Raw genomic sequence first — 13,823 nt, forward strand, 5'->3', positions numbered from 1 at the left:
TAGATTGTTTATATCAAGTCCTTTTATTCTGATACCACAGAATTACCTTGTCACAATACAGGGGGAGGGACACTGAAGTACCACGAGTTCTCACAGAGCACAGGAGGACAGCACACAATTCACAAGGTCATGTGGAGGACTCGGGTCATTGCACTTACAACTGTAAACTTGTTTGTTTGACTTTGTACAGCACTCTTCCCCCCTCAAATAAAGAAGGAGAGAAGGAAAGAAAGGGAGAGAGGGAGGAGGAAGGGGAAAGCAAAAACCAAGACATGAAAGCTAGAGGAAAAGGTATTGAGTGGCCACCACTCTCCAGGGTAGTGCATTTGGAGAGAAGGAGCTGATTTCACCCCGGAAACTGAATGAGGCAGAAACATACACACACACACACACACACACACACACACATATCATGTGCATACACACACAATATCTCACAACTTCCATGGCTCTCCAGTGCCACCCCAGTGCACATGGCAGCAGGGCTGCTGGCACCCAGGGAGACAGAGATGGCATCTCCGAGGAGTTTCAGTTGATTAAGCCTGTCCCTCTGACCCTGTTGGAGTCCATGATGACAAGTATTTACAGCACGGGGGTGGGTAACAGGAGAGGGGAGGGGCCAACAGGGCCAGACCATGCTGTCATGGCAAAGGACCTGCCTGGAAAACTCCCTACAGGCTCCAGAAGACAAGGCATAGTTGCCACCACTGCTGTTCTTTCACTGTGGGCCCTGAGACCACATGCTCTGCCCAAGGACTAAAAGGATGATGGTAGGGGGAGATCTGTCACTGTGAAGTGAGTGCACTGGGCCCTGAAGTGGGCAGAGGGAGGAGGCAATGCCCTTGCTCATGATGCTGGGGAGAGGGGTATGGAGAAGGCCTGGGCTGCATGCTAGAGACTCCTTGCCCATTTGGAGATGTGTCTGTTGCTCTCTACTTTCCAAGGCACCGAATGCTGGTCCCTCAACTTCTGGCTGCATTGTCCCCAGAGTCACAACTGCATCCATGCAAGGGCCAGGAAGGACAGTCCATGGACCAGAGGCCTGCTCCAGCCACCTTCACAGAGGGGCGATGATGTATGCTGTGGGTACAGTGAGGGATGAGGAGTGGCAGATGTCAGAATTTCAAACTCAGAGGGCTTTGCCAGAAAGGAAATTTGCTGAAAAGTCAGTACTTTAGAGCGTTGAGACTGGGCCTGCTGGAGGCTGACCTCCTAACATTTCCCTGCCTGTTCCCTGCTTCTTGTCCCATCCCCTGGCCTGTAGTGGAAAGGACTATTGCCTTGGTCTCCAAGGCACATCCCCACACAGACCTGGTCCTGGGTGGCCAGAGGTGTTAGATGATGGCTTCCCTCAGCCCTTGCTCAGATGGCTGCATTCAGTCCATACCTGATCTCTGGGATGAGGCAGGTATTCCATGGGTTGGGTGAGGTCAAGTTCCAGAAAGCCAAGGTTGTTAAGTCCAACACAAAGGTTGGCAGCTTCCTGTCCCATCCATAGCTACCAGAGGTGAGCGAGGAGCCCTCTCTGAAGGGATGTGTAGACCTTATAGAAAAGCATGAGAAATGCGGACCCCTGAGAAATGCATCGTGCAAACCAGAGCACTCTGGATGAAGGTCAGGCCTTGAAGGGCCAGGCAGCTACTGCCTGCCGCACTCCTGGCTCAGTGGTAAAAAAAGCTGAGGAGCAGCGGGACGCTTGGGCTTTGGAGAAGGGGGTGGGCAGGGAGCATAGATCCTGGGGACAGATGCAGAGAGGGTCACACAGGACCTTCTGTAAGATTTGCTATTGAGAAACTTCACAAGAAACTTAGCTTGAAGCCATTGTTTATATGAACAGTTGCAGATGACCATTGTCAACTGTTCTCACCACAAGTGCCAAAGACCTAGCTCTTCCTGAGCATCCATTGACCCCCTAGCTCCAGCCCAGATCTCCTGCCTTACAGTCCTTTGAGCCTCCTAGCCACAGAGGAGAGGCATGAAACAGGTGCAATCTAGAGCTGGGGTCCCTCAGGCACAGCCTGGCTCTACTCTTGCCTCTGCCTCTCTGGCCATGGATGCTGCCCAGCTCTGCCCTTGTGTAGTGCCCTCTGGGAAAGGGCTGTCAGATGCCTCTGGCTCAGGGTTGGGGTAGGAAGGGAAAAATGACAGACAGACAGAAATCCTACAGCAAACCTTCAGAATGTCCATACACACACATCCTGTGCAGGCTCCTACCATTGAGTCTGCTCTGGGGACTCCTTTTTACCTGCTATCCTGGACAGAGAAAACTGCAGGGTATGTGGGGGCCTTGTACTGCCTGCCCTGCAGCCTGGCACACTGAGGCAACAATTCTGGCAGGTCCTCACTAGCTTGTGCCGAAGTCAACTAGAAGTGGTCCTGAAGGAGAGGTTCTGAGGCAAAAAGAACTCCAAGCAAGAGGGTCGAGCATTTAAAATGGATGAAATCGTGCAAAGAGGCTGCGAGCTGTGCATGCTCCACTGCGGGACAGGCGGTGACTCACCTGGCAGCAGCGAGTCCTGCCACAGGTCAAACATGCCACAGACTGAGAATTTCACACACACAATGGGAGCAGGGGTGGGTAGAGGGGTGGGGGTGATATGAGCATATCTATCCAGTTTCTCAATTGCGTGTTTGCAATTAACTCCTTATACATAACATGGAATTTATTAAATATTAACAGTTGTCATTGAGGGTTTATATTTCATTGCATAGAACGTTAGAGATGAGACTTGTGGCTGTGCCCCAGATGAAAGGAGGCCCCCAAGGGAAGGGCCTTGGGGAGGAATGCCGCCCAGTCCACCAGATGGATAGACAGTGCCACATTCCCCTGTACAGGGCTCTGGGCCTTTCCCTTGGCTGGCAGAAGTCCTGGCCCCTCTGCTCTGAGTACACCCACTGGTGATGGCTTAAGAAGGACTGGAATTGCACAGTAAACAGAGGCAGGCTGGGGGGCCTCCCTAGACCTCGCCCTGGGGTTGTGCTCTTGGTGGCCTGCTGCCCCCTATTGCTTCTAAGTCAGCATTCTCCCTGTGCTGAGCAGGGGCAGAGCAGAGAGGAAACCGAACCATCAGTCACAAGGTGGTGTTGGAGGGGGAGAGGCAAGGGAGTGAGCCAAGAGAAGAGAGAAAGGGGAAGAGAGAAACAAAAGAAAAATGTTTATGAGGTATACACGTAAATCAAACTGGAATGATTAAGGCTGTTCTTGAAATCAAAAGAAATCCCCAGGTGTACGGATGAGGAGCCGGCTGGTTGAGACAATGGTGGTGCCGCTGGGATGCTCACGATGGCTAGGGGGATGGCTTTGAAATGGTGGCAGTGTGCTAGCACACTGCCACCCACGGGCTGGGAGAAGCCTCAGCCGGCGCCCACACTGCTTTTCGGTGCTATGGCCTCTGATTTCAGCGATGAGACAGTGTTAGGTCCTAATGTTTGTAAAGTTCTCCCAACCCCATGCTGGCCACATGGAGGTCTGCTCCGATGTCACCCAGAGGGCAGGTGACAGGGGCAGGGCCCTGTGCCACAGAGGGATCCGGGCCAGCTGGAATGTGAAGGAAATGGAGCTGGGGACCCCAGCCCTCAGTCAAAGCCCCGCTCCAAGGCTGTGGAAAAACTTCTGGCATCTTGGAGGGAGGGCAGTGTGTGCCCAAACTCTGTGTATAACGCATTGGAAGCCTGGCCGGCCAGGCCGCAAAAAGGCGGCTGTGGGAAGTACGGCAAGACAATGTGGTGGCAGGGTTTCTAGAGAGGGTCCTCCCTCCCAACGAGAGCTGTGCCTTGAAGGTGGTGCCCTGCAGAGAGCAGCATCTCTGGAAAGACAATTAAAGGTCCCCCGGCCAATGGTCCAGCTTGTCCAGCAGATGCTTCACCCAGGCAGCTGCTGTGAGAAAACATCACGTCCTCAACTGAGGCCTGCCTGCCACGTCCCACCTGGTGAGTCTTTGGGCCAAGGGTGTGCCAGATTGTAGATGCTTGAAAGAGAAAAGGAGGGAGGGAGGAAGGAAAGAAGAAAAGAAAGGATTCTGTCAAGAACTGTAGATAGCTGCTTCTCACCCTCACATTTCTCTCAGCCATCTGCCTGTGCCAGTGGCCACCTCCTCACCCATGAGGTGCCATGCCACTTAGGCTTGGGGAAATGGGTGCTTGGGCAGGTTGGAGGTCACAGAGAGGACAGCAAGAAAGAAGAATCAGGTCAGCCAGGAAGGGACACTTCTTTTAATGTAACAAAAGTTCCTTTTTTTTTTTTGGCTTAAGAGTGATGGAGATGGGATTTGGTTTGAAATGGCAAACCTCTCCAAGCCCATCTCTGAAATTGTCATAAAGAACTTCAGGAGAGGGATACTCACGGCAGCACTGTCCACTTGACCCAATCATTAGCCGAATGCTAGAATTCGAGGGAGATTTCTTTAACTATAAGGTGAGTGGTCTCAGTGGCCCACCCACACCATGTGGCAGGACGCAGAAAAAAGCTGTGTCTGTGCTTCCTTTCCCTGTTCAGGAACCATACCCTGGCCCCAAACCCAAGGTAGGTACTGCCATGAATCCAGGCCATGGGCTGTCCCTCCTTCCCCTCCTCTTAGCACCACTTGTGATTTCACATCTGTTCCAGGGCAACTCCAAGGAAACATCGGCTAAGTGGAAAGCTGCAGGAAGCCCGCTGTGGGAGGGTGAAGGCAGGAAGAACGCTGAGGACTGCATTATGGCTACTGTAATTAGAATAAATTCCAGGCTCCTTACCTGGCCTGTACAACCCATCCCAGCTGGCTGCCACCCCCTTGCACCTCTCCACTGCACTGTGGCCCTGGCTGTGCTGGCCTTTTCCCTGTCCCTGGTGCCCCCCCCCGTCCCATCCCAGCATCCGATCATCCATCAGTGCTGTTCCCTCCCCTTTTTTCATCCCACAGCAGCCGTCCTCCTCCCTCAAGCTTCCCTCACATATCTTCACATATCTGCACTTTGACTAGAGCAGACCCCACTGCTTCCATAGCTCTGCTTTGCTGGCTTTATAACACTTATCCCTTTCAGAAAGTACCTTTTTAATTGAATTTTATTTTTAAACTTATTTATTCTCTATCTTCTTTAATGGATTGTCAGCTTCAGAGGGCAGGGAGTTGGTTTTGTTCTCTGCCATATCCCCAGAGCCTGGAAGAGTGCCTGGCACATACCTGGGGCTTGACAAACATTTGTTTTTTTTTTTTTTTTTTTTTTTGAGACGGAGTCTTGCTCTGTCGCCCGGGCTGGAGTGCAGTGGCCGGATCTCAGCTCACTGCAAGCTCCGCCTCCCGGGTTTACGCCATTCTCCTGCCTCAGCCTCCGGAGTAGCTGGGACTACAGGCGCCCGCCACCTCGCCCGGCTAGTTTTTTGTATTTTTAGTAGAGACGGGGTTTCACCGTGTTAGCCAGGATGGTCTCGATCTCCTGACCTCGTGATCCGCCCGTCTCGGCCTCCCAAAGTGCTGGGATTACAGGCTTGAGCCACCGCGCCTGGCCTGACAAACATTTGTTGAATAAATGGATGGAAGCCTGGGCCTTTCCAGAGCCCCACTGCTTTTCCAGAGAGAGGTAGCCTGTGAGGTATCACACCTAGCTCCTTCCCTCCCACAACCAGTGCTGGTCTGGGCCCAGCATCTGCTGGCCCCAGGGCTCCCTTGAAGTGACCTGCTCATTGACGGCCAGGCCTCGCCATGGATAACACATATATGCCTGTGCACTGTGAGAAGCATCCTGAAGGGGCAAGGAGGGAGAAGAGGAGGGCCCGAGGGCTATGGGATGGTGGTCAGTGGTCCTGGCTGTGCACAGAGCTGTACCAACAGCCAGGCAATTCTCCTCCCACCCAGGATGATGCACTTCCTCCTCCTCCCACAGAGGCAGGGTCAAGGCCAGGGCCAGGGCGGGCTCCAGGAAGTGGTGTCCCATCCTGCCTTGGCCACTGCAGCCCAGACAGGGCCAGGGCTCCCATCCTGAGGCCCTTCTGCCCTCTCCCTGAGCTGACTTAGTCTGGGGCTGAGACTTCCTTTCCTCTATGTCCCTTCCTGTCTGCCTCTCTACTCCTTCCACTCTTCTATCCTGTGGGCCACAAGCTCAGCCTGTGAAGCCAGGAGTGTTTTGACTTCATTCTCAGAGCTGCAGATGCAGCTCTGCAGGGTTTGGGGACTCTAATCTCTTCCAAGTGGCTGGAGCAAAGGCACCAGCAGCAGACATCAGGGAAGAAGCATGTTCCCCTACAGGTGCCACAGACCACCATGTCCTTCAGGATGACTTTGAACTCAGTGCTCAGCACATAGACTTCAAGTTGTGGGGTGCAGTTGGCCGTGCTGGGCTCTTCTCCAAGGGTGCCACCTGACTTATCCGGCAACATCTCAGGCAGCTCTGTGGCCCCTGCCTCTGCGGGGTGGAGGGCTGCTGGCCCATCACAGCTGAAGGAAACCCACCAGGCTCTTCCCAGTTCACACTTGTCAGAACTGGCTAGCTGTCATCAGCTAGGCCTTGGCCCTTCACCCCTCCTCTGGCCCATTTCACCCTGATCCTGATACTCACTGTTATACGCAGAGTCCAGAGCTGTGCCCAGACCTCTGACTCCAGAGATTTTTCCACAGCAATGATACCTCTCTTCATTTCTTCAAGAGCCTGTGGAGCATTTACAGAGGAGGGCTGGAGAAGAGCTGCATCCCTGGAGGCCTACCTACAACCCAGTGCCAGCCCCGTGCTGTGACAGCCCTGCAGGGGATAGCAGATGGTTTGAAAGACAAGGGGGCATTGGCCCTGGCTTTGGCCCCTCCTTTGCTGGGGACTCCTACTGTGTTGGCCCCATGGTAGGGGCTCTGTGCACAGCGTCCCTCCTTCTTCTCCTCCCACATTCAGAGAAGGGAACGTTGCAGCTCTGGGCACTGAACCAGCCGAAGACCAGACTCCTCCCAGAAGACCCCTTGGGACTTAGAGCCCCACCCCCACCCCCAGTTCCTCGGGCCTTTCCCAGAAGAGGCAAGGTACAGGCTGCTTGTACTCACCATGCTGGGCATGGTCACCAGAATGAGGAAAATTTTTTGCCAAAAGCAGAGACAGCTGTGACATAGAAAGAGGAGACAGCCATCAGGAAATTGGGCCAGACCCCTCCCAGTCAGGGCCACTTGGCACAGTGAAGCCAAGCTCAGCCCAAGGGGCAGGGACTGCCTGGAGAACAACTGGGCATCAGCAGGTGGGCCCTCTGGCTGGCTTCTGCCTGGGTGACTGAGTCTGGAATCATCTCACAGACCCAGCCTATACCACAGCAGCCACCCACCACAGACCCAGTTACAGGCAGTGCATACCTTCCGTCAGTTTGCCAGCTTGCTCTGCTGCCCCGCCAGGGAGGATCTTGGAGAACACGCTCTCCCCATCGGCACCTGGCTGGCTGGCGGGAGCCCCTGGGGTTCCTCCAGGCCTGGCTCCAGCCTTCACACCTAGGAGGAAAGAAATCACCATAATGAGCTATGCATGGCCTGGCTCTTTAGGGTCTGAGAGGGCAAGTAGCCACAAGGGAATCCAAACACAGGTACCCCATGAGGTGGGAAGGTGAGAAGGAGGCTAGGGGAATAAGGAGAAGAAGGTAAGAACAGGAAGACAAGGGGTGGGAGGAGGCAGAAAAAAGGAGGTTGAGGAAAGCAAAGAAGAAGAAAGGGAAGAAAAGGCAGAGGAGAGGAGGAAAGGGGAAGGAAGGAGGGAGCAAGAAGCCATGGTCCCCACCCTATGCTCACCAGTGCCTTCCAGCTTCTTTGCCCAGAGCTGCTTGGGCCCTAAAGCCCCTGTGCTGGTGACCTCATTGGCTTATTCTAACCCCAGGCTTGTTTTCTGCTGGGGCAGTCTACAGCCCGTGGGGTACCTTCTCAGGGATTATTGAGGATATGCAGTGTGAGGTGCATATACCACCCAGGGCACAGGTGGTATAGAGAGAGAACAGCCTGGGTGCTCTGGGCCATAGCCGAGGGTGCCAAAGGATAGGCTCACCTGCAGGTCCAGGTCCTGGCGTTGGCTGGGCCTGAGGAGCCCTCCCCTGTTGTGGTGCTTTGGCTGTCCCTTTAGAGCCATTTGTCTGTTCTGCCCGTGGCTGCAACACAGAACCTATAGCTAAGATTCTGCCCATGCCCAGCCTGGAACCAAAGGGATGTCCAAGCTTCATTCATAACATCTGCCCTGGTTACAACCCATACATGGGAGCTCTGCTTACCGGTCCTGCTGGTTGAGGGCCTGTGGCTGTGGTGGGGCCTGGCTGAGGCTTCCCTGCAGGCTGGCTGGCAGCAGGGGCTGAGCCCCGGGCGGTTGGCTGGCTCTGTTGCTGCAGCCGAGCCTGCGTCGGAGCCTGCTGTGGGGGCTGCAGCCCAAGACCTTGCTGCTGCTGCTGCTGCTGCTGCTGCTGCTGCTGCTGTGGCTGTGGCTGGCGCGATGCTGCCCCAGAGGGCATTTGCCTGGATGATGGTGACTGTGACTGTTGTGGTCCTGGAGCTGCCTGCCGACCTTGCAACTGTGGCTGTGCCTGGGGTTCTGCTTTTGACTGCAGTGCAGCGGGCCCGGAGTGGGCTTGCCGGGAGCCCTTCTTGCTGTCAGAGGCATGATGGTATGCGGATGGAGCACGGGATGGCTGTGAGTACTCAGCAGAGCTGGGGTACCCAGGCTGACCCTTCTTCGGCATAGCTGGAGCAGAGCTGGGCTGAGAGTGGGGCCGGGCCTCATGGCGACCCAGGTCCCGAGCGTGTGGTTTGGCAGCACGCCGTCCTGGCTCCTCACCAGTGTGGCGGCCTGAGTGCCGCCCGTGGTCACCGTGATGCCGGTGTTCCTTGGCTGAGGCATGGCGGCCTGGGCCACCCTCATCATGAGGCCACAGGCCCTCCTCAGGGGGTTCATCGTAGTCATGGTAGCTGTGCCTGGCAGGGCCTCGCTTCTGGGAGGAGGAGGAAACTGCATGGCCCCCGTGGTGCCTGAACCGGTCAGAGCGGGCATCCCGGGGCTTATCAAACCAGTCCGTCTCCTCCTGGCCCAGGTGATAAGCTTCAGAGACCAAAAACAGAATACCATCAACCCCCGGGCTGGCCGCAGGGGGAGGCCTAGCTGAAGCCATGCAAAGAAACCAAGAGAGTGGGTGCCACAGCCACAAGCAGATCAACAGGCCCCCAGCCCACCCTCCCGCAACCAGGGACCAGGGCACAGATGGAGCAGGCAAGGGCAGCCTGCCTGCAGCAGGGCCCAGCAGATGAGGCACCAGACCAGACCCTGCTGGGACATCTCAGGGCCCAGGGCCCCACAGGCAGGCAGGCCCCCCAGGTGCTGAGTATCCGCAGAAATCACCCCTGGCTGCCATTACCTTCGCTGTCGGAAACCACGCAGTGGGAATCATCCAGGATGTAGCCCTCCTCACGCTTATATGCGTGGGCCCGAGGTCCGTCCTTGACATGCTCCTGGACATCAGGCATGGAGTGACTGGAGCAGAACTGTGGGCAGGTATCCCCGCTGGGAGGGAGGGGCCCTCCGGCAGGGCGGGGCCTCCCCAAGGGGCTGACGGGACTCTCCTCTTCAGAGGCCTGGCTCCGCATGGGGGGTCGTGCCCGGCTGTGGGCCATACTTAGGGATGAGGGCTTGGGGCCCGCTTTTTGAAGTCGCTCCACAGCCTCCCGTTCCCTTTCATACCCCTTGCCCCGGCCACTGAAGTCGTGGCTGGACAGCTTCTCCCCACTGTATGCAGAAGGTGCCCGGGACCGGCTGCTCCCACCATAAATGCGGTCGTCCTCCTCCACTGTGTCCCGGGTGGACATCCCATAATATCTCTGCTGCTCATACACGTTCTTCTTGAGCCCATAAGTGATTTCATCCTGGAACTTCCTGCCCCGAGAGACCAGGCTGCTGCTGACTGCAGGTGGGGGGTAGGACGCCAGGTCTGACTCCACGTCCTTGGCCTCTTCAATAGGTGAGAACTTGGAGATCTTTTGTTCCATGCCCTGCTTCCGGTGCTTGCTGCGCTTTGAGGAGATGGCAGCTGGAGCCAGGCTCTTGGAGGGATGCTTGGGCCCCATGGGCCCTGGACCATACTTCTCTGCTCGAGCCCCATGCCTGTAGTCACTGTCACCATAGTAGTGGCTACTGGCTGGTCGACCATTGCTCTCCATGCTCCGGAGGTGGCCACCCTTCCCGCGGGGGTCGTATGAGTCCTCCTCAGATTCCTCTTCTCCTCTGGCATAGCAGCAGGGCAGTGTAGGCCCCTCAAGGACACCTGGTTCTCCAAGCTCCTTCCCTGGACGCCCACTGCTGCCTGGCCCCAGGGGCTCCAGCCGCTGGCTATCAGGAGCAGTAGAGGTGCTGTCCTTGGTCAGTTCACTGATGTCATCGATCATTACGTAGTTTCGAGGAACGTTCTGCTCCAGACTGGTATAGTGTGAATCAGAGGGGTAGGTGGGGGCTGGGCTCTGGCTTGCACTGCCACGTTCACCAGCCCGGGGCACCTCAGGGACCTTGCCCTGCTCATAGCTGCTGCTCACTGCTGAGCCACTGTAGCTGGTTTCAGATGGGGCTGAAGACATGGCCACAACGGGGCTGGCGATCACCTCATAGTTGGTGGGCACCTTCTGCTCCAAGTCAGCTAGCGATGTCTGGTGTGGCTTCTGCAGTGGGGCACGGCTATCAGCGGGGACTGGAAAAAGGGTGCTCTGTGTGGTTGGCATGGGTGTTTGACCTGCATAGTGGCCTGTGGGACGGAAAGCCTGCTGGTTTGGCAGGCCAGGCTCAGCTGGGTAACTGGTGCCAGGAGGAAAGGCAGGAGCTGGGTACGTGTTGGGGCCAGGATAGGTGGGGGCCTGGTGGGCAGGGAATCCATTCTGAGTTGGCCCACCACTGCCTGCAGAATACTGTGGGGTCGGAGGCTGGAAGCGGGGCTGCTGGAAGGCAGTGGGACCAGAGGGGGCGGCAGGAGCAGTGGCAGTGGCAGGGAAATCCACGTACTGGCCAGCGGGAGTGGTGCAGCCCTGGAGCCGCAGCTGGTTGAGTTCACTGTCCGACAGGTAGTCACGATGTTCACCAAGACCACGCAAGGGTGGGTAGTCACGGCCACCCCGGTCTTTGGCCAAAGACTCTTTGCGTTGTGTGATACCCAGCTCCAGGTACTTGAGCTTGGCGTCAATCTCCTTCTCCTCCTCATCCAGCTCTGCCTGCTTCTTGCGCAGCTTAGTGGACTCATGCTCCACCAGCCGCAGGTCCCGGTCCAGCTCCCGGAGCAGGCTGGCCTTGGTAGCAGGGACAGCGGTGGGCCCCGTCAGCCCTCGCTGCAGCAGGCTGGCTGCATACAGCTGTGGGGAGGCCTGGCCAGCCAGGGGAAGGTGAGCCTCCTCTGGAGGGGGGCTGGGCAGTGTCCGCTTCACCTTGCGGACCAGGCTGTTGGGTGGCAACGCCGACACCTGAGACAGAGGGAAGGGTGGGCAGCACTGAGACCCAAGGTGTGGTGACTTGACGGGGTGTGGGGTGACAGATCCCAGGCCTGGGCTGGGGAAGGAGCTGGGTTCCATCCTGCTGGTGCCCTGATTTACCAGGCAGCCTGGAGGCCTACCCTGCCCACCCATAGGACTTGTTTTCTTTGCCATGGAGGGAAGATCTGTGATATTTTACAGCCTTTCTCTTCTCCAGAGCTCTGGGAAGCAGGAGGGTAGGGGCAGGTTCCCTTCATGCCAATGTCCTGTACTGGCCCAGCACATTGCTTTGAGAACCCCTGCACATCTTCAGTGGGCCTGCCACCCTCTGCTTCACATTGAGGTGAGAATACAGCTGTGGCTCTGGGTCTGGGGCCTAGCAGCTGACAGGGGTTGAGATCAGTGGAGTATGAACAGGAGGCATGGAGTGGAGAGGGTCCTGGGCCCGCCAGGCTCCCTAGAGGATCATGGGAAGGGACACATGTGGACTGTATGCCAATCGTGGCAGGCTCTAAGTCATTCTGCATCCTGCTCTAGTCCTCTCTAAAGTGGCAGGCTTCTCAGCTGCCTGCCCACTCTCTTCCTCTAGTGCCCTGCACCACCCTCTGCCAAACCCTTTGGGCTGTGCTCTTGGCCTGGTCCCCAGCTCCCTCCATGTCCCTCAGTCAACCTGCTGTTCTCTGGAGCCACCAGCGCACCTGTAAGTCCTCTCCAGCCCTACCTCCAGCAGCATCGCTTCCTGGTCAAGGTTCCCTAACAGTGCCTACCCTAGATACTGTGCATTGCCTGAAGGTCCACATTGCCTGGCAGTTCACTCTGCCTTCTCCCTTTTTCTCTAGCTCCTAGCCTTCCCAGAATGCCCCATACCCTTGGGTTTCATGGACCACCCAAATTCCAAAATATACTGGGAAGTGACTCATACAGGATTCTTACTTTTTTTTTTTTTGAGACAGAGTCTCACTCTGTCGGCCAGGCTGGAGTGCAGTGGCACGATCTCGGCTCACTGCAACCTCTGCCTCTCAGGCTCAAGCAATTCTCTTGTCTCAGCCTCCCAAGTTGCTGGGATTACAGGGGTGTGCCACCACGCCTGGCTCATTTTTGTATTTTTAGTAGAGACGGCGTTTCACCATGTTGGCCAGGCTAGTCTTGAACTCCTGACCTCAGGTAATCCACCCGCCTCGGCCTCCCAAAGTGTTGGGATTACAGGCGTGAGCCACCGCACCCAGCCGGATTCTTACTTTTTACCTTGCCAAGTAACTACCTAAAAACCTCCCAACTATGTCCACCATATGTCATAATAAAAATTAGAGTGTGCCCCCAAAATTTCAGGGTGGACCTTTTATGGAATAAATTTAGCCTTTTGAACCCCTCACTCTGTTGTCTCTTTTCTTATTTTGGCCACACATCATGAGTGCCTATCATGGCCTGGTCTCACATGGCCAGCCCATGGGACCTCTGTGCCTGCAGCCAGGACCACCCTGCCTGTCTGACCTGCCCTACCTGCCAGCCTAGAGTCCCTGATCCCACCCACACCCCTATATGGCCTGCATATACCAAGACTATTCACTACCCAAGATCATCACCTCCACAAATCCATTCTAAGGCCCCACTTTTCTCCTCTCTGCGTCACACCCTGAAAATGGGCAAATCTACTTCACGATGCCTCTGGTTCCTGACTCCTCTGCCAGATCTCTTCCTTCAGCCCATCATCCCACATTCTGCCCAGGAAACTTTCCAAAACATCTGCTTTGTACCATCTCACCTGCCTAAAACCTCCAGAGGCTTCCAGGGTCTTTAGGAAAAGCCAACCCTCCTCAGCCTGGCACTCAGTTGTTGGCATTAGGCCCTCACAACCCCCTATTCTCACTTCTGCTGCAGCCCACAGCCAAGCCACTTCTCACAGTCCCCATCCATCACTGGCAAATAAAGCCACAGCCGAGGGTTATTTTATGCTTCTGAATCCCCTATTTAGGGGAGCAGACAGGTGTGTAAACAGATTTACCGAGGGCCAGGTAGGGGCAGGGAACACCCTGGGGCAGAGAGCACACTGCAGCCCGCTGGGATGGGCCCCTAGTGCTAGGCCATGGAGGGGTGGGCTTCCTGTGTGGCAGTGGAAACCAGGCCAGGACTGAGAGGATGAGAGCACCCCTGCCAGGTCCATGTGACTGATCTTCTTAGGAAACGCCCATAGATGAAGTTTGGAGTGGAAGGGGTCTAGACTAGAAGTGAGAGCTGAAGAAGCCTGAAGTGGGGAGGTAGCAGGGGCTGGACCAGGTATGGATGGTGAAGGGACAGTGCTGGGAGGAGGCTGAAGCTTCTAGTGGGGTATATGGCTGGAAGGCTGTGGGGGCCCATGTGTGTGTCTGTATCTACCAGGCTGTCTGCCGGGCTGCAGGCTCTATC

General features: G+C 56.1%; 1 protein-coding gene across 1 annotated transcript in view; it reads right to left on the minus strand.

Annotated features, from left to right (window-relative positions):
* The window catches only part of BSN (bassoon presynaptic cytomatrix protein), a 48,860-nt gene continuing 35,037 nt past the window's right edge, over positions 1-13,823 (minus strand). The window contains exons 6-12 of the mRNA XM_025377354.1: positions 9,332-11,411; positions 8,201-9,018; positions 7,981-8,080; positions 7,305-7,436; positions 7,005-7,059; positions 6,535-6,624; positions 1-3,968 (exon numbers count right to left, since the gene is read on the minus strand). Of these exons, the coding sequence (XP_025233139.1) occupies positions 7,019-7,059; positions 7,305-7,436; positions 7,981-8,080; positions 8,201-9,018; positions 9,332-11,411 (3,171 nt within the window). The 3' untranslated portion in view covers positions 1-3,968; positions 6,535-6,624; positions 7,005-7,018. The remainder of the gene's footprint in view (positions 3,969-6,534; positions 6,625-7,004; positions 7,060-7,304; positions 7,437-7,980; positions 8,081-8,200; positions 9,019-9,331; positions 11,412-13,823) is intronic.

This window comes from Theropithecus gelada, chromosome 2, assembly GCF_003255815.1.
Source record: "Theropithecus gelada isolate Dixy chromosome 2, Tgel_1.0, whole genome shotgun sequence".
In the NCBI taxonomy this organism is placed as follows: domain Eukaryota; kingdom Metazoa; phylum Chordata; class Mammalia; order Primates; family Cercopithecidae; genus Theropithecus; species Theropithecus gelada.